This window comes from Mauremys mutica, chromosome 23 (genome assembly GCF_020497125.1).
Source record: "Mauremys mutica isolate MM-2020 ecotype Southern chromosome 23, ASM2049712v1, whole genome shotgun sequence".
Classification (NCBI taxonomy): domain Eukaryota; kingdom Metazoa; phylum Chordata; order Testudines; family Geoemydidae; genus Mauremys; species Mauremys mutica.
Window position 1 is genome coordinate 13868899 of NC_059094.1, and position 17888 is coordinate 13886786.

The window sequence follows — 17888 nt, forward strand, 5'->3', positions numbered from 1 at the left end:
GGGCTCTGGGCTGGGAGTTGGGAGTGCAGAAGGGGGTCAGGGATCCGGATACAGTCTCTGGGGTGGGGATGAGGGGTTTGGGGGGGCTCAGGGCTGGGGCAGGAGATTGGAGTGTGGGTTTACCTCCGGCAGCTCCTGGTCAGTGGCACAGCTGGGGTGCAGAGGCAGGCTTCCTGCCTGTCCTGGCACCACAGATCGTGTTGTGCCCTGAAAGCAGCCAGCAGCAGGTCTGGCTCCTAGGTGGAGGCATGTAAGCAGCTCCACAGAGCTCTTGCCTGCAGCCCCAGTTCCCATTGGCCGGTTCCTGGCCATTGGGAGTTTGGAGCTGGTGCTCAGGGTGGGGGCAGCACACAGAGCCCTGTGGCCTCCCCCGCTTAAGAGCTGGACCTGCTTCTGGCTGCTTCCGGGGTGCAGCGTGGTGTCAGACTCAGAACAGGTAGGGACTGCTAATTTTTACTGGCTAGCTGCCAGGGTCCCTGGGTGCTGAGTAAGGCACCTCAGTACTGGGTCATGACCCAAAGTTTGAAAACCACTGGTATAGTTTAACAGTTGAGCCATTTGAGACTGGGTAGTATCAGTTCTAACCACATTCCTGTCCCTCTGTCAGGCTACTTAGGTTAATACTAACAAGCATAACTAGTTTAAGTAAGGCCCATAGAGTGAGGACCACCACTTAGATTTAAGGACACATGCTTGTAGAAATAGGGGAGAAGATAGCATTACAGCTGGGGGAAGGGGTGCTGGCTCAAGTTTTCAATGATTATTAAAAGCTTTTTGATGTCGGCTGACTAGCTACTGTTGTGCACTGGTTCAATGTTGATTCTCTTTAATAAAGAATGTTTTACAGCTGCCTAATGAACTGATAACCTCTCTTACTGCCCTGCCGATGACAGATTCCCTTCCTCAGCCAGGGAGCTAGCAGCATGAATTTGAAAAAAGGGAAGTAGTACTAGGAGTGTTAGTGCTTTCCACTTAGTGTCTGGTCCTGCAATAAGCTTTGCTCCCACCCACAATTCTCATCTACCCACTAATATAGAACCCATTGAGCAGCAGGGGGGGCGTGAATCCGCATTCTCAGCAACCTGAGGGATGTTTTAGCAACAAGAAGTTTCCTAGCTGCACTCCAGTATATCCCTTCTGAACAGCAAACAAGGGCTAGTGTAATGAGCAGGTTGGCATGAACTTTATTCTATCTTCCATATAATTTTAAGTACATAAGAAAAGTTTTTTCCCACAAGCCTCAGGAGAAGATGAGTACAAGTTACAGGACAGTCTCAAAATAAAAAAAAATTTGCATATTTTGTGAGTTTCATCCTAGAGAAAAAACCATTGACAACGTACAGAGGAAATGCAGTCAGATATGCAGATGTCACCAGAGACAAGGAAACATGAAGGTCAAGCATGTGCAGCTCCCTTTATGGGTCAATGCAGGCCCTGGAAAAGAGGCTGCAAGCCTCCAGCAGAGTAAAGAGCCAAGCAACAGGGGGAAAGGGGAGAGGCTGAGAACAGTTTCACATTCTATAGTAACTAAGCATGAGTGAGAATGAACAATGGGACTGACTTAGTCGAACTCTTGTTTACAAAACAAATACTGAATTTGGAATGAAGAAGCATCCCTCGCTAGGGAGGAGAGACAGGTTCAGAAGAACTGTCTTGGAAGACTGAACTTGAGTTCAGCTGCTTAGAAGGAACCCGTTGGGTGAAGATCCCTTTTGGAGAAGGGCTCATAGGGAAGTGGACACTTCAGCTTCTAACCCTGGACAGACAGCAGAGTAGATCATTTACTCTAATGCAGTCTTCTGTGGCACCTGTTTACTGCAAAGCTCCCCATCATGGCACAAAGAGAATTACACAGAGCAAATAGGAGCATTGAAAGGGAAACAAGGTGGAATGCTACACGCCCAGTCCTCAGCCTTTGGTCCAGCAAAGCCATTCCCCACATCTTGTAATGCCACTGACTGATTAGTACACACAGCTGAGTTAGTAGCAGCTCCCAGTACCTTCCTGAAACACACCTGCCAGCTCAACTTACCAAGCTGGGAACTATGGACCCTGATAAGGACACCATTATGTCAATTCCAAGAGGGACAACATTCCTTTCTCACATGAACAATTTGTCTGAAGATAACACAATACCAAACCCATGGAACAATCTGAAAGCCAACCACCTATCCTGGCTCTGAAGTTTGCCAGAAGTCAGACGCGATTGATTGGTGAGGTTAGATCTGACAAGAGGGGGATGATGCACCTTCCTGCTGATAGATGCAGAAGATCAACTGACCCGCCACCCTACACCAAATCCCAGCCCGAGGTATTTCAGTGAAGGCAGGTAGCTGTGTCTCTCAGGTAGAAGACAGAGAAGCAGTTTGAGAGCAGAAAGGTACAGGAAATCTAAGAGAATCATCTGAAAGCAGATTTGTCCCACAGCCAGGGCAAGGGGAGGCACAAGTCCCAATGCCATTCTGCTTAGCCAGCAATTTCCGTCACGCTGGTAACCAGCTTCTGCCCATTCCACAGGGACTTGAACTGTTCAGGGATAGGGAACTCGTTCTGGAGGGTGAAAGAAATCTGTAGTGAAAAGTCTGGTTTATATGAAAGACTAGAGACTACTCCTGTCCCATCTAGCCTGACAAACCTAGCGGCAGACAAAGAATAATTTGCACTTCGCTAGGAAGCTACTACCCCCCCTTTCTGAATTGCTCTGTAGTGTTTTGAGCACTGCAGACATGTCATTTGGGACACGGACAGACAGGACGGACAAAATTTGATTTGAAATCCAAATAAAGACCAAGAACTGGTTTGGTGAGTAGATGCTACATTTAGCAAGTCACAGCTTTTTCTAGAAGATTAAATTGAAGAAGTCTAAAGTTAAGATCACACTTTGTTACCATTGCCACATTTCATTCCTCAATGGACCTAGGAGGGTCATGGGTTACTTACAACAACAGTGTCTTCATAGCGAGCGCCATCTGGTTAGGAGCTACTGAATTTGGCTTCAGAGAAGACAGATCAAGGGAAGACACCTACATCTTAAGTTTGATGGGTTTCAAGAATCCATCATGTAAAGGGTGGAATCTGGGGCAGTATCTAGCTACCAGAGAAGGGCTCTATTGGCAGGTCCTTCAATGAACATCCTTCTCTGTGAGGGGTTAGTTTTTGTCTCAGTAAGACAATGGAACAAAATGTGACCTGAAGCAATGCCATGCTTCTTAATTGCTCTGATTCCTGCCATTAAATAAGCCCCGCCCCTCTGTTCACTCCACCCCTTACAGCTCTCCACTCATTTCGGGACGAGGAAACACTTACAAAGTCACCACTCTCTGTGGGGATGAGGACGTTCATCTCTGAAGACTTGGCACTGACAATCTCACAGTCTAGGGAGCTCTTGCTCAGATACACGTGGCATCCATCTGTCTTGTTGATGGAAATTGTTGGCACTTTACCCATTACCTAGCAAGGAAAACACAGCAGGGAGGTGGTTACAATAGCATCCGCTTATCCCAGGGAACCGCTATAGTTCGTTACTTTACATTATCCTCCAGGGATTAAGTATTCTACACTGAACTCTACCATATCTCTGGAGGGAAGCAAGTATTAACTTTGTTCCACGGAAGGTCAGATGAAAGGCTAATGGAGGTTGAGCAACTTGGCCATCACCACAAATCAAATGTTGGGATAGAAGTTAGAACAGACTCCTACCCTCAGCCCCTTGCTTTAGCTACTGGATTACACTGCCTTCCTTAGGGTGGATAATGCTCAGTATGAGGAGTTTGTTTTCCATTCTGCAACCCTGTTTAGACAGCTTGATCCAGTGCTGTTTGAAAACCCCTGCATGGAACGAGTTTGATGTGTTTTCTAGAGATTGTTTCATTAGATTGTGTCCTGCAAAGTGAACCTGTAAAGGCACCACCGCATAACGCAGGGCAGAGTTCTATAGTCAGAGTCACAAGGAGAGTTGTGGGTAGTTACCTGAACTTTAATGTCCCTGCAGTTTATGATCTCCACGATGCCCACCACATCATCAAACACCAGACCTAGCTTCTTACAGTTATCTGCAGGGGAGAAAGAAAAGAGCTCATAGTGCTACAACCCCCCATCCAGATCCAGCCCTTTGATGTGCCAGCATACAGAAGGCCAGCCCATTTGGACCACAGCACTTACCCACGGTGATGGAATTGATTTTGCCCTTGACTTGAAGTGTACTGTCCGTGCAGTTGTAAATATATGCTACCTGCTTCAGCTCTGTGTCACTGATCACCAGGTTGGAGGCCTTCTCCTGGTTTTCCTGAAAGGGGGTGACAAATACCAGTTACTCTCGTTTCCCTAAAGAGCTACAGAGTGAAGTGTGGAGGTGTCACGTCACCTTCTCTCCTCTGAAGAATTCACAAGGCTGCAGAGAGGGCTTGTTCCTTCAAGCTGACACCTTCTAGTTATTTCAGAGGAAAGATGTTTGTGGGTCATCTTCTGCTATTGAATTCCCATCACTCTAGCAGCCAGTCTGGGCTGTCACATGGACACTCACCACTCTCCACTTCTTGCCCTCCAGCTCTAGCATTGCCGGTTCCTTCTTTGGGGGTGATTTTTTGGGTGGGTTAGCTGCACAGGCGGGTTTGGGAGCGGTGAATGGTTTGGGTCCTGTTCGGACAGGGCCACCTTGATTCTTCAGCCCTGGGTTCTTGTGAGTCTTCATATCATCTGAAACATGTTTCAGGGCTACAAGAGAAACCGCTGTTACTCCAGACATCGTTTGGCTGGATAATGCTAAGTTACTAGGTGTGCAAGGTCCAAGTTTAACAAGTACCAGAAGTCAGCAGCTATTACAAGAGCAGTCTGCTGAACTCTTTTGAGGACCCATAAAACAAGTTCTCTGCTTCAAGAGTTTATAATCTACATTGAACTGGGCAACATGAAAGATTGCTATGAAGAAAGGGACCTGGAGGAAAGGTAAGTGCTTTTAGCCTTTACTGATATGAGATTGAGAGCTAGATTTGAAGTGTTATGTTTAGAACTAGAGCCAGAATTCCACAGCTGTTCCACTCTCTGTAGGGAAGATGTAAATCTAGGACCAAGTTTTCATGAGCTTTGGTTCACCCACATTTCACTGGGTCACTGAACATGCAAATGGTAATTTGTGTGCAGGTTTGCACATGCAAAAGTCTCCTCCCCCACCCCCGAGCTAGTTTTTAAACTACAATATCCTAACCATGCTCTTTTGTATATCTGATGGTCTGAGCAGTCCAAGCCCATTCATCCTGGGAACGCTATTAAGTAAGAGAACTCTTCCTGCTTCCCAGAGGAAGCTTTTTAGGGTTTGCAGATAAGTGACGCAGAACCCCATCCAGACTTAACCTAGAATGTTTTCTTTCGTTGACCTACTAGCCAAATGGCTGCCCACCACCAGCCTTCAGTTGCCCAGTTTGCTTACCAGAGGTAATGCCTTCTCCCTGATTGATCTGGGCAAACAGCGCTGAGCGGGAAACAGAGTCATCTGAACCGGAGTTTGTGGGGCCTGGAGCAGGAGGGGGGGGAGGACCAGGTGGTGGAGGAGCAGCACCGGCTGGGGGTGCTGCAGGTGCATTCCCCACCTCTTTTGCTATAGGACCCTGTAAGAGATGCCCGAGAGGGAGTTAAACTTGTGTGATCGCTACTTGCTGCAACAGTCCCCGGTAACATTAGAGTCCCTAGGTTATGAAGTACTGATTGCCAACATACAGTCAGCACTCACCGTTTTGCTCCAGGTCAGCCCAGTGGTGTGATACTCTTTGATGTATGTCTGCAGCTCTGCCCAGATACTCAGATAAGCTTTCACCCAGTCCACATGTTTCTTATCTCTAAGGGGAAAAAGATCGAGACAAGCTAAGTAGTGCAAGTGATTATCTAGGAAAGAACTGATGCCATGTGGCTGTAACTGGATCCTTCAGTTTCCCTGTCCCCTAGCTTGCAAAGATTTGGAGCTGAGTAGCAGCACCAATGCAAGGAGAGCGCAAACGGCTATAACCCCCAGCCCTGAGGGCTACTGTGCACAATTAGACGTGGGGCGTTCGGGTCAGTAAGCCAGTTACTGTTGAATGCTAGCCCTCCGCACCTAGTCAGAGGTCCACAGACTGCAGAACAAAACACTTGCAACAAACTAAACCCTACTGGGTGATGCTCAATTGGCATAACATATTGGAAAGATGTCTTACTGAAAAAAGCCAAGAGGTTACTGGATGGAGTGGACACACAAGGGATGCCAATGCACTTGCTCCCATCGATTTGCCCAATATCATAAATCTAAGAAAACCTGTCAACGTCAATATATTTATGGGAATGCAGCTGTTTCTGATGCTGAGGTGTATTAAACACCCTGCCACTGCTAAAGGAAAGGAGTGGTATTAAGTTTACTAGGCAAGGCTTCAGAGATGTCTTGGAGGGGTCATACTTCTTGATGGTTCCGCTTGCATTAGGGCTTTGTTCACAGCTGTCTGATTTCCACATTCTGGAGACTAATGAAGGGGCTAGGGCACTAGCTAGGACTTGGGAGACTCAGCTTCAATTCGCTGCTCTGCTACAGACAGCATGCGTGACCTCTGGCAAGTCACTTAGTCTCTGTGCCTCAGTTCCCCCATCTGTACAATAGGGATAATAGCACTGCCACACAGGGGCGTTGGGAGGATAACTACGTTAAAGACTGTGAAACACTTTGTGGTCTACTAATGAAAGGCTCGAACATAAGAACTAGGAATTGTTTAACTTTAAGCGACTTGGCTGAAGCAGGCAGGGTTCTCAGCTTAAACGGTGCATTAGTAAGGTGCAATACCAGACCAGCACAGCAGATGCTGATCTCTGGAACCAAGGTATTTTATTATCTTAATCCTTCAGGACTGCGTGCTAGGGGGGCCACATGCCCCTCCACAGTTAGATCAAGGAACTGAAGTTTCAGTATTCAGCTGTCTGCATCCCTCCCGCTTTGCAGAGCGAAGCTGAACCTACACATCCTTGTATTCCTTGAGGATCCGGTTGGTGTAAAACATGGCCGCATCCGTCATTTCCTTCACGTAGGGGCCAGGCTTTGGGGCCTAGAGAAGACACAACATATTAGAACCAGGGCCTCTTGCAGCAGCAATCCCAGCCTCCCCCACCCCACCCCAGGGACCCACTGTAGTCCTTACCATAGCCACCCAGCCCAGCGCCGGGACGCTCTCACTGACAGCTGATAGGTGATTGAACAGTTTGCTGCCACGGTTTTTCTCCCGGAAGTTCTGCACCACCTGGATTTGCTCTGAAATGGGTTTCAGTAGCGTTGAGAAGTTATTCTGCAACACAGAAGGGGACGGGTGGCAAACAGACAGCCATTCTTAGATGGAATCTAGTTGGCACAAGCCTAAGCTACAGCTCTTGAACAAGCTTTGTGTTGCCAGTGTTCCAGTTACAGCCCCCTCCATGCTCCTCCTGTAGTGAAGTCAGAGTTTTGCGTTGGACTAGTGCTATGGAAGCATGCCAGAAATTGTGACTAATGCAGAAGCCAAGAGGCACTTTGAGACAAGTCTCATCAATAATGAAGACGGGAATAGCCTTTTAGAGATTCTGTAGTATTCAGATGCTTTTCAAATTGCTTTGTCGTCTTGGGTTTTGGGCACACGTTTCAGGTTCATTACAAACCAAGTTGCTCCCGTATCTAAACTTGACAGGGTGAGTTAAAGAGAAAAAGAGTTGGACTTCTGTGAATTCAATTCAATTTTTTTTTTACGCTTAAATATTCACAAAGTGTCTTGCTCTGCGGTGTCTATTCAGAGATTTGGACATAGGAGATCAGTTGCTCAGAAGCAGCTTTCCCAGGTCATTTGGTTGGTCCACTCTACTACAGGACAAACTTTAAGAGCATGAACCATAGCAGAGATGGTCCCATGGACAACCTCCTTTCCATTTGTGATCATGCCTCTCACTGTGTCAGCAGCGATATATACGGAGTAGAATATAGGCAGATTTTTTTTTAAAGCTCTTTAAGTGCAAAGAGTGTTGTGTCTTTAAGAAGAGTCCGTTTGCGCTCTTCACTTGGTTGTTCTTTCCTATCTGCTCAGTTGCAGATGGAAAGGAGGAACGCTAGCTCTCTCGGCCCACCAGCAAGTACTCCTGGCTACGGTTTGGGAAGCTCCGATCGAGAGCCATGATCGGGTAAGGGTATGCTTGAGTAAACAAACTTTAGAGAATTCAAGAATTTGGCATCTGAAACAAGGGCGTGCCTGCTCCAGAACTGACTAGACGTCCTTTACAGAAAGCTGAAGGCCTTCTAGGCAGACTTCTGTGTCCTAGGCAGTCTGGTTTAAGAGGGAAGCAGAACCCTGAAGCTGAACTGCGATACTCTACTTTGCAATGAAAGGGGAAGCAGCACAGAAATCTTGACATCCTGAAGTAGCATGAGCAGAGGTGGTAGTTCTCCCACTGGGACATTGCAAGGACAGGCAAAGGTGCATAACGTATCACTAGAGAAGTCGAAGTATAAGTAGAAGAAAACCAATGCATGCAGGATCAGACTCCCCTCCCAGGCAGAGAAGCTGCAGCATGGGGGGGGATTGTTGATCTGCTTACTAAGGAAAACTGACTTTAAGACTCTAGCCATTATTCAGGTATCACAGCATCGAGCCAGCCAGACACCTATGCTACCTAGGTAAGAATCTTCATGTAGTGCTTTGAGGACTTACAAAGACTGTATTATGCTAAGTATTGTCTGCTCGATTCCCATCTAACAGGTTCTGTTCTGTAATTCGTGGCTTAACAAATAGGAACTGCATCTAGTATTGATGCCAAGTGAAACGTGAGCCAAGTACCGGCTGTCAGGTATGAGAAGGAGCCACCTGTGCATTGTACAAGCGTAGGTAGTTACAGCAAATCCATAAAATACTCAGCATCTTCTACTAGTTTCAGTGAGTCGAGTCAGTTTCTGGAACTAGACTCTGCACACACTATTCTGATCAGAAGAGTGCAAACTCATGGACGAAGGAGTCACCTCCACTCCAGATAGGTTTCTTGAGGAGCAATTTTAAGGGCCCAGATTCCTCAGCTTTTGCTGTTTTCCTCCCAATTAGCCAAGACCTATGCAGCTCTGAGTGACCTGTGTTAGGATTCTCTAGACTTACCCCTGATGGCTGCTGATATTGTGATGCTGTCACCAGGAGAACTCTCTCAGTCGTCAGGCCTGTATGGACCATTTCAGCCTTATAAGGAAGCGGGGGAAAAAAACAGTTACATATTGTTTACACAGACAAAAAGGAAGCTCCAGTGGTCAGTGTGCTAGCCTGGGATTCAGGAGATGCGAGTTCAAGTCCCTGCTCCATCACAGATGTCCTGAGTGACCCTGGGGCAAGTCACTTGGCCTCTCATGGTTTTAGTTTCCCATTTGTAACATGCGGATAATAGTGCTTCCCTACCTAATGGGGCATTGAAAAGATAAATATATACTAGATTGCGAGGTGGTCAAATACTATGGTAAGGGGGGGCCACAGAACATAGCTAGACAGAACCATGTAACTACATGTAGATATCAGGAGTATTTACAGGGACCAATTCATCTTTTTGGCCTCCCTTGCATGGTCTGGTTGTGAAGACAGCTGATTCTGGGCCATCTGGTCTGGTTTTAATCTCTCCCTGTTCTTGGAGAGACGTTCAATGGAAATTGATGAGTCAGGATAGACAAGAATTTACCAAATACTGAAACTGGGCAGTTCCGTTCCTCCCTATTGTGTATCCCTCTAAGTGGGTAGATGGAGATCTCCCGTGGGTTATCCAGGGATCTCCATCTGTGTTGGATCCTCCAAGGTCAGTGCTTTGCTCTAGGGAGTGGGGAAGAACTTCTCTTACTCAGCCCTTAAAAGTCTAGACTAGTGGTCAGCCATATATTTACAACATGGGAAAAGGAAGCTAAATCCTTACGTGTTTCTGAACGTCACCACCAATATCTTTGCTGATCTTCATATATTCTGCTACTGGACCAGCCAGGAGAGTGTCGAACGCTTGCACATACTCAGCTATTCCTGCAGAAACAGAACAGAGCGCAGCATTAAGGGGTAGCAGATGGACTCAGACTGGGAGTATTGGGGAGTATTTTCAGCAAATGCTGCCACCCTCCTTACACTGAAGTTTTGCAGAGCACTTTGTGAGTAGGATTGTGCAAGTCAGAGCGTATATATGGCGGCGGCGGCTGATCCTCAAGCATGCAGATGGATGCTGGTCTAAACGTACCTTTGTGTAAGAAAGAAGTAGCTTGGCTGTAAGGAGACAAGGGAAGTACTGCACCCGCAGGAAGCTCTGGTTTTAACAGTACAGTAACCACAGGCCTCTCCTGCATGTGTGTGTGGGTCTGCATGTTATCTGCGTGAAACTCACTTCCCCTCCTGGTACAGCTATTCAGGCTTACACAACATCAGCCTGCATGCTCTGCAGCGCATTTGCCTTCCAGAATCGGTACTTTCAGTGTCCAGTACAATCAACACCAACCATACAACATGTTCAGTATTGATACAGGGATTTTCAGCAGAGGGTCCCTACCTTTGGAAGGGCCATCTCCATACATGCCAGGGCTTTGGGACACAGCTTCCAAGCGACCCACAGCCTTCTCCAACCGCTCAACCAGGCTTTGCATATCTGTCATTGCTCACCACCTGCAGAGACAGACTACTCACAATTAGCTCCTCGCACACATCATCAACGGAATGCTCAATAGTCTGATAGTTACTTAACATTCTGAATGTTAGTCATTCCCCAATCAGACGGGGAATCTTATTCTAGCCTCACATCACCCAGTTTAGGCATTTTAGACTCCGTAGCACGCTTACCCATTGTTCAGATAACTCTTTTGATAGCCCAGCTGCCAGAACCCATCAGAGGGCTCCATTGGCCAATCCATAACGCCCAAATAGTGTCCACTGCATAGTAATTCATAGCACATCCATGCTAGACTGACAAGGAGGACTTCCAGATATTTTGTTGTAAGTGCTCAGGTACCATGGCGGTAGGTGAGGTGCAAGACCCTGCATAGAATTTTATAGACTATAGGAAAACTGACCACAGCTCTGATTATGACCATAACTGACTTCTTGTATGATTGCTATCAAAGGGTTGGTTCTTTTTCTACACGTACAATGGCTTCGCTAGGAAGAGTTAATTGCAGATAAGATTCGGTGGTTTTGATTCCGCAAATACATTTGAGGTGGCCACACCCACCCCTGAATTCCAAGACTCCAGCAATGTCTCAACCCACAGAATTAGCATGCTAAACCAAGACATGCTCTGGCACATGCCAAGACAAGCAGCTGCACAAGAGAAGAATGCAAAGCTGCTTCTGAAACAATGTGTCCCCTGTTAATACTGGCTATCTATATGCTGAGGGAACTAGTCTCCCAGCGATGGACCAGGGTAATTTAGGCACATAAGTCATTTAAGCTTCTCATTTGGAGAAGTATAATAAAACTTTCCTGCCCTGCTCAGCACCAGAGAGCTTCAGAATTCACCCTCTGAACACTAACGCAAAGGGAATGCAGGGAGGGGTCAGCAACCAGCCAGCCACACGCTTCCATCTTATCACCATACATTAAGACATTTTGAAGCATGAATCATGCTTGCAGCCTGAACACACAACTTCCTTTTATTGCAGACAGCCTCCAGAGCTCAGAACCTTAATAAGAAGAATTTCACCTTCAGTCACTGGCGCCAACATACTCCAAAGGGAAACTAGATTTGTTCGGCTATATTTAAAAAGCTGAGAATAGATCCGCCTCGTACAGCAGACTTGGATTTTAACCAATTTTGCTTTTTGTTTGCAAAGCCTCCCAAGCTGTGCTATAAAATGTTTATTTTCCCCTGTCCCATGGATGATGCAGGCCAGATCCAGCATTAGTCACAAGGAACAGTGATGTCACTAGGAAAAACAAGGTCACTTTCATCCCTCAGTTCGTATGAAGAATCAGGAAAAGAACCACTGAAACACCGGAGAAAGGAGGATGGGATGGGGGTGGAGTGCAGAGGGGGCGGGGGAGGGTCTGATGCAATGTTCCACCCCAGCATGTTTACTCAACTTCAGAGAGGAAGAGAGCAATTTCCTCCGTGGAACAACATCTCCTCTAGTTCACTATAGAAAGGTGATCAGCAGCTATTAGGCAAGTTACAGCAAGAAAGAGTTTAGAGAAGTTTGAGGCACATGTGTGATGTCTGATCACGCCGCCTACATTAGTGATGAACTCTCTTCTATTTCCTAGGATGCAGGGTACCAAGCACAGGATCTCAGTGCTCCACCTCAGCAGGAGACCCCAAGTACACATGAATCTCACTCTGTACAAAGAAGCTGCAGCTCTTGACCCCTCCCCTCCCACCTGTATTCCAGAAGGAACAAAAATAACCTCCCCCCCCCCCCCCAAAACCTGCCATCAGTTGTGGATGCTGCACTCCAGAAACTCAGGGAAGCGAGTTCCACACATGTTTTAATGAAGCATGTTTCCAAAAGGATCTCAGGTTTACAGAACAGCAAGCAGACAAAGCTGCCATTCTGCACCACTGATCCCCACTCCAGTCCATATGGGGCTCTAATCTGATCAGACCCGTTACCCTGAGTCTCCGTCTGCATTTCAGATAGGGATTATGGATAACATGAACGAGCCCAGATGGAGGGCAGTTTCCAACCCTGAGGAATTCAACATGTTGCAGGCCTGTACACAACAGAATGCACAACACCCCTCCCAGGTGAGCTCCTGAAACCAGAGCGATGGTACCAAAGTTCCCCCAGAACTTCAGATGGACTCCCTCATTCCCACCACTGAGCTGTCAGAATCTTCTCGGGCAGCTTGTAGCCTGTGTCAGGAAAACCCTACATGCATGGCATTTGAGGTCACTTCTGTGAACCTAGCATCACATAACAGATGGTGAATTAATTTCATCTTCTAGTTGCGATAGACATGGGTGCCCTCCGCATTAGGACACAGCTTATAAAGCAATCACTTTGATTCTGCTGCCACTGCACCAAGTGATAATTGCTGGCCATGTGAACTCCAGAAGGAGCCTGCTACACTTCTGCCAGCCTTCACCAGAACTACCTAGCATAGCTCACTCTCTTCTACCCTCCAGATGTAAATAGCATCAAGGGTGCTATTTAAATGAAGACACATCTCATTATACAGACAAGAATCATACTGATGTTGGTAAGAATAGAATCTGCAAACCAGACACTAGAAGTCTGTGAGGGGAAAAAAGACCGTACTATTGCACTGGTTGAGCAGTCATCTAATATAACATGAACTGCTGAAACAAACTGCAATGATAGAATCCACGCTATATAGATTAACTTGGTTCTCTAAAGCTCTCTAATGCAACGAGATACAAACAAATAACTGAGATTCCACTATCTGTAATGGGGGATGGTAAATTGAGACATTAGAGATCGTTTTTGTTCATTGCAATCTGCGTGTCCTGGATAACTTCAAAGTCTTTCCGAACTGAAATCTTAAGTCACACACCAGGGCTAGCCCTTTGGATAACCAAGAGTTTGAAGTTCAGAGAAGACTCCAACATTGGAGCAATATTCCAGAATTTAGGTTTACGTCTTGTTTACATGGGAAGTTTTTCAGATGTTTTTCTGTTAATAGTTACAAGTCAAGTCTTCAAGAACCAACTATAACTAGTTTCAGCTCTATTAGCAGGCCAGTTAAGAACTCATGTTGAACCGCCACACATTTTACTCCGGCTGAGAGATCAATCCACCTCCAGAGTATCTGAAAATATTTTTGGTTTTAAGCTACTCGCCAACATTAATTAAGATAATTTTCTCAGGGCCTGAAGGTAAACACACCCTGGCACAGACATAGGCCTTCCAGCTATACCTAGCAATCTGCCTTGTACAGGACTCAAAACAATAAGAGGTATAACTGCTAATTAATCCAAGGAAAACAATACTGCACCGGAGGGGATTTCTATTTTGGGACACGTCAGTCAAGGATTGACAGTCTTTCTGATAACCAGACCAAGACCAGTGCTCAGTAAAGTTAACAGGTCCGGATATAAAAGTACTTCTAACTTGGCAGGTCAAGATACGAGACTTTAATTTTGTTGTCATCTAGTTTAAATCATTTTTCAGTATAACTGAATGTTGGTTTTATAACCTCTCAATAGTCTAACCTCTTAGAGTTAGATGTGCACCTCTGTTCAGATTCACTTTTTGTAAAGTATGAGACGTGTGAGCCTCATGTTGCCAACAGCATTGTGAGTACTTCCTGTTTCCACAGTCCCGAGGAGCTAAAATGGGACGATTCAGTTGAGAAAATACAAGACTAAGTTGACACACTCAGCGGACCTGCTCAGAGATTTCATACTACTTCGAGATTTGTATCTTCTAAAAAGCTTAAGAATCTGTTTCTATCTAGCTGTTCAGTACACCATTTGAGTCAGGCTTTACTCAAAGGAGAGCAAAACAGTAATCAGAGTGACTGATTTAGGGTCTGACACATCCTGGGAGTTGCCAGGGCTAGCAGTGAATACACTGCTACTGCTAGTCCCTGATGGCTGCCAAGACACAAGGTTCTCTAGTCTAAATACTTTTTGACATTAGTCCTGAAATGAAGATATTTAGGGCCAATATCTCAGAATTACAACTTTTTATTTCTGATTTAGAAAGCTATCCCATGATGTTCTGTTAGATACAAGAGATAAAGTCAACCACCTATTCAGCACTCCTGAGAAACAACATCCAGTGAAGTCATTAGAAGTTTTACCCGGATAAAAAGTGCCAAATAAACTTAGTAGAAAGAAGGGAGAGATAGCTCAGTGGTTTGAGCATTAGCCTGCTAAACTCAGGGTTGTGAGTTCAATCCTTGAGGGGGCCACTTTAGGGATATGGGGCAAAATCAGTACTTCGTCCTGCTAGTGAAGGCAGGGGGCTGGACTCTCAATGACCTTTCCCTTCCAGTTCTATGAGGTAGGTATATTTCCATATTTTTTTTTAAAGTTGTGTTAATAGAGTGAAATGACTCTGAAGTAATCTTTGTTCACTAGAATTACCTGGCATACAAGATTTGCACTTTTCAAGTACCTTGCTACGTTTCCTGTCAGGGTGAATAGTCTAGCACAGATTCCCTCTTTTTAAAATCAGAGTATGTAACCTACACCTAATCCTACAAATAATTTGGAACCTCAACATTTAAGCTACTTTGAGACTGTACTAAGTTGTGTGTCATGGATCCAGGACTGAAGGAGTTCCAAATATGCTTCCTTGGATAGAGATTGCTTTGTCTAAAGCTGATAAACCATGGACACAAAGGGCTCCTTAGAAGCTGAGAAGTATTCTAGAGACCTCAAGATCACACAAAGATCCATTTTAACTTTTCTCCCATTTGATTTTCTGAGAGAAGAAGGTTAACATTTGTTACAACAGGAAAGAGTGCTTTTCCAAGGTTAATTTGGAATCCTACAATCCAATCCTTCACTCTCATGCGTCTCTAATCCAGATGTTGGCAACTTCTAGCATGGTACCAGAAGCTGGCATGACAAATCCTGTGTTTTAGCACGGAAGAGACATTGCTCCAATTTTATGTGACAGTGGAGCAGCCCAGTGAAGACATGATGATCAGTTGCATTTTGATCAGGAAAGTTAAAACTAAGATGATATCAATTTCACTGTGAAATGGAAGGGTGAGAGGAGAAAACAGCAGTACAGAGAACAAGAAAAAGGGAACATCAGAGTGACATGTAGAGAGGTACCAGTGGTTTGATGTAGCTGGCCTGTCCTTGTTAAAGGAAAATTATTTCGGCACTGCAGTACTAAAAGACATATGCAGTACTGTCACTGGAAATTGGACACAGTGCTAAAGTTCACCTCTTGTGTCTGAATAAGTCATTCAGGAGATGCCAATCTCTTTAGTCTACACCTCTGGTTTGCTTTCTAATAAGTCAATCTATCACACTACATATCTGCAGAAAGAAGAATAGCCATGTGAAATGCCCAGCTTTTAGTTTAATGACTATAGGTCAACAGTGAAGAACTGGCATTCAGAAGAACTACAGTGAAATCAAGCATGGGGGGCAGAATGGGATCACCACTTTCTAGATTTTGAGCCAGATTTCACACAAGATTTTCACCATAGGATTTTTTCACCATTATTTACGTTTACTCCTACTTCAAGTAATAGAACAGTGCTAAAAAGCGGAAATCAGCCCTACGTTGTTACAGCTGTACAGCACTTTACATTGGTATAGTAAGCCTTCCATCTGAGGCCTGAAAAATGCTTTATGAATATACACAATTTAGCAACTCCCCTGCAAAGTATTTGGACTGTTATTTCAGTAACAGTCAAAAGGATGCACTCTTCCTGTTAGGCTCAAACAGTTTATTTTATTGACAACAGAAGTGTTGCTTACTGCCAACCGTTAGGGCAGGAAGTTGTCTGAGAAGCTCAAACCTCTTTTCCCAACTTAATGGATGACATCTGTAAGAGTCTTTATTAAACTGACCATAGCATGAGAAGCGCACTTATGCATATTTATTGCTTATTGAATAGTTAAGTGACCCTGTTTAACTTTGGTTTGTTTCTAGAGTAGCAGATTTCACATACACAAGTGCTCTCCCACTTCCATGCAAACCCCTTTATTTCGAGAAAGCAGCTCATGTGACAACTAAACAGGAGTATTTCCCCTAAGATGATATTCCCAATTAAACTTCATCAATTCTTAATGTGTGGCTAGAAGAATCTGCACAGAGAAAGTTATTTGGTTTGGGACAGAAAGTCCTGATCTCTTTGTCACCCCTCCCCACACGGAGCTGGGGGGGGGGAGTTGCTCCCACCCCCCCAGACACCTTCCCCCTGCCATGGACCTGGGAGCAGCCCTGCTCCCACACACCACCTCCCCCCCACCCAATAGACCTGGCAGGTAGCCCTGCTCCCACACTCACCCTAGGCCTGGGGGACAGCCCCACTCCCACACCCACCCTCAGGCATCCTCCCCCCACCAGAGACCTGGGGGCAGCCCTGCTCCCCCATCCACCCTCAGGCCTCTCCCCCCGCCATGGACGGGGGGGGGCTGCTCCCACACCCCCTCTCACGCACGCCCCATGGAGCCCCCCACAGGCACCCCTGCCGCCCGCAGCCCGCTGCCCCAGCTGCAGGGCAGGACGACAGGAGAGCCCGAGGCCGGCCCCTGGCTGAGCCCGGGCAGCCGAGTGCCCCAGGCTGGGGGGGGCTTCGGGGGCTCCCGGCTGCCCCTTGCTTCCAGCGGCCGCGCGCCCCGCCCGGGCGGGTCCCCCCAGCCCCGCCGCTCCCTCCCTCACCTCTGCTCCGCTCGCGGCTCCCTCCGCTTCCGCCTGGAGACACCGCCCAGCAGCCCCCGCGCCGCCCCGCCCTCCACTTCCGGCCTCCGGCCTCACCGGAACTACGCACGGGGGGGCGGGCCGGAGGAGTGCCACGCCCCTCTCCGAGAAGGCGGCTCGGGATTGGCCAATGAGATGGGGCGTGGTCGGGGGTTAGCGCGCCCATTCACGGAGGAGGGGGTGGGGTTTATAGTCTAAGCCCCCAGGGGGTGGGGTCTGAGCTGAGGAGGGGCTACAGGCTGGGGCCCCCCAGGGGGTGGGGTCTGAGCTGAGGAGGGGCTACAGGCTGGGGCCCCCCAGGGGGTGGGGTCTGAGCTGAGGAGGGGCTACAGGCTGGGGACCCCCAGGGGGTGGGGTCTGAGCTGCGGGGGCTACAGGCTGGGGCCCCCCAGGGGGTGGGGTCTGAGCTGTGGGGGCTGAGCTGCGGGGGCTATAGCGTAGAACCCCCAGGGGGTGGGGTCTGAGCTGTGGGGGCTGTAGCCGTGGGACCCCCAGGGGGTGAGGTCTGAGCTGGGGGGGCTATAGCGTGGGACCCCCAGGGGGTGGGGTCTGAGCTGGGAGGGGCTAT

The 17888-nt window shown here is 47.1% G+C and overlaps 1 protein-coding gene across 2 annotated transcripts; it reads right to left on the bottom strand.

Moving 5' to 3' along the window:
• Positions 1-1161: 1161 nt before the first annotated feature.
• CAP1 (cyclase associated actin cytoskeleton regulatory protein 1) lies at positions 1162-17416 on the bottom strand. 2 transcript variants are annotated; one of them, XM_044997888.1, is made up of 13 exons: positions 17282-17416; positions 10525-10637; positions 9910-10010; positions 9117-9194; positions 7152-7295; positions 6973-7058; positions 5726-5831; positions 5426-5603; positions 4523-4713; positions 4162-4285; positions 3970-4052; positions 3307-3450; positions 1162-2550 (listed from the first exon to the last, which is right to left on the bottom strand). In XM_044997888.1, the coding sequence occupies exons 2-13, from the start codon at positions 10625-10627 to the stop codon at positions 2467-2469; spliced, it is 1422 nt and encodes a 473-aa protein (XP_044853823.1). In that variant the 5' UTR covers positions 10628-10637; positions 17282-17416; the 3' UTR covers positions 1162-2466. The 2 variants fall into 2 exon arrangements, with proteins under 2 accessions (XP_044853823.1, XP_044853824.1); XM_044997889.1 differs by having other exon boundaries at positions 10525-10650; positions 17282-17326.
• Positions 17417-17888: the final 472 nt, after the last annotated feature.